The sequence below is a fragment of the Propithecus coquereli genome, unplaced genomic scaffold, assembly GCF_000956105.1.
Source record: "Propithecus coquereli isolate 6110/MARCELLA unplaced genomic scaffold, Pcoq_1.0 Scaffold442, whole genome shotgun sequence".
NCBI classification, from domain to species: Eukaryota; Metazoa; Chordata; class Mammalia; order Primates; family Indriidae; genus Propithecus; species Propithecus coquereli.
The window spans coordinates 243,935-245,980 of NW_012150197.1; the positions used below are offsets into that span (position 1 = coordinate 243,935).

Here is a 2,046-nt window from a genome sequence, read left to right on the forward strand (position 1 = left end):
TCCGCGTCAGCAAGCGGGACCCGCCTCCCTCCATCCCTCAGTGCGTACAGCGCTGCCACCCGGCTGGGAACCTCACGGGGGAGCCAGCAGGACTGCGCAGCCAGCCAGGCAGGTCTGGGAAGCTCCCTCCAACCCCGGGCTGGCAGAGCCACAGGGACCCCAGCTGGGGTCTGTTAGCAAGGGCCACGCCTCCCCCCTCACCCTGCCACCACCTGCTCTAGCCACGGCCAAGAGCACACGAAGACCACCAACTTCTGGCCACGAAGCACCGGACAGGTCAGTGGAGAGCAGGGAGCAGGGAGCAGGGAGGCTTTGCACCCCCATGGGGGGGGGGTGCTGGGAGGGCGCCTGCTCTGGGACACCAGGAAGAAAGCATTTGGGTTCAAAGGGGCTGGAGACGCAGCGGGGAGGTGCGTTTGCCAGGGAACTGCCTTGATTTTATTTGGATTGCGTGCTGGGGACTGCCAGGGCCGCGCAGGTGGGCAATTCAAGGCGCCTGTTCCCAGGAGAGTGTGGGCAGCAGGAGGGGCTTTGGGGAAGGGAACTGATCTGCCAAAAGTGCCCCCCAGGAGGAGGGTGGAGGAGGCCCCCAGGTGCCCCCGCAGGCTCCCTCTGGCCCCAAGACCAGATTGGACAGAGTGACCCTGTGTGACCCGGCAACGTGGCCACAACCTTTGCCAGAGAACTCGGGGTGGCTGCTGTTCTCATGGCCAGACCCCGAAGTTTCTGGTTGTTTCTTCCCCAGAATCCAGGCCAAGGAGGCCCCTGCCCGGACTCCCGGCTCCGAGGCACCCCCGCCTGCCCAGGGCACAACTCTCAGCCGTCCCAGCTCGTGATGCAGGCCGCCGGGCGCCCGGAACCCCTGGACAGCACAGGCCCCCTCCTCCCTGCCGAGACGGGCGCCAACGTCTCTCAGGACAACGGCACCAGGCCCAACGCCACCTTCGCGGAGCCGCTGCCTGCCCTCTACGTGGTCCTGCCGGTGGTGTACTCCACCATCTGCGCCGTGGGGCTGACCAGCAACACGGCCGTCATTTTTGTGATCCTCAGGGCGCCCAAGATGAAGACGGTGACCAACGTGTTCATCCTGAACCTGGCCGTGGCCGACGGGCTCTTCACGCTGGTGCTGCCGGCCAGCATCGCCGAGCACCTGCTGCAGCGCTGGCCCTTCGGGGAGCTGCTCTGCAAGCTGGTGCTGACCGCCGACCACTACAACATCTTCTGCAGCGTCTACTTCCTGGCCGTGATGAGCGTGGACCGCTACCTGGTGGTGCTGGCCACCGTGCGGTCGCGCCGCACGCCCTGGCGCACCTACCGGGGGGCGAAGGTCACCAGCCTGTGTGTCTGGCTGGGCGTGACGGTCCTGGTGCTGCCCTTCTTCTCCTTCGCTGGCGTCTACAGCAACGAGCTGCAGGTCCCCAGCTGTGGGCTGAGCTTCCCCCGGCCCGAGCGGGCCTGGTTCCAGGCCAGCCGCGTCTACACGCTGGTCCTGGGCTTCGTGGTGCCCGTGTGCACCGTCTGCGTGCTCTACGCCGACCTGCTGCGCAGGCTGCGGGCTGTGAGGCTCCGCTCTGGCGCCAAGGCTCTGAGCAAGGCCCGGCGGAAGGTGACCGTCCTGGTCCTCGTGGTGCTGGCCGTGTGCCTCCTCTGCTGGACGCCCTTCCACCTGGCCTCCGTCGTGGCCCTGACCACGGACCTGCCGCAGACCTCGCTGGTCATCGGCGTGTCCTACGTCATCACCAGCCTCAGCTACGCCAACTCGTGCCTCAACCCCTTCCTCTACGCCTTCCTGGACGACGGCTTCCGCAAGAATTTCCACGCCGTGTTCCGGTGCTGAGGGGCCCGAGCACCCCGCCCCGGGGAGCATCCTGCCTGCTCACAGCCCCGCCTCGTCTCCTCCACACAGAGACAAAGACCCGGAGACTGGCCAGACCTGCAAGACAGCCACGGCGTGTCCCTGCCACGTCTCTGCGCCCTGGACGGCCCCTGGGGAGGCAGCAGCGGGGACCCGGGTCCTGGCAGAAGGTCCCCACACAGCAGGCATCC

At 67.3% G+C, this 2,046-nt stretch overlaps 1 protein-coding gene across 1 annotated transcript; it reads left to right on the forward strand.

Moving 5' to 3' along the window:
• Positions 1-835: 835 nt before the first annotated feature.
• On the forward strand, positions 836-1,837 carry NPBWR2 (neuropeptides B/W receptor 2). Its single transcript, XM_012654571.1, has one exon. The coding sequence runs from the start codon at positions 836-838 to the stop codon at positions 1,835-1,837; it is 1,002 nt and encodes a 333-aa protein (XP_012510025.1).
• The last annotated feature ends 209 nt before the right edge of the window (positions 1,838-2,046 follow it).

Bases quoted from the DNA above. Each gene is read 5' to 3' on its own strand.
- NPBWR2 (XM_012654571.1), top strand. From the start codon at position 836: ATGCAGGCCGCCGGGCGCCCGGAACCCCTGGACAGCACAGGCCCCCTC.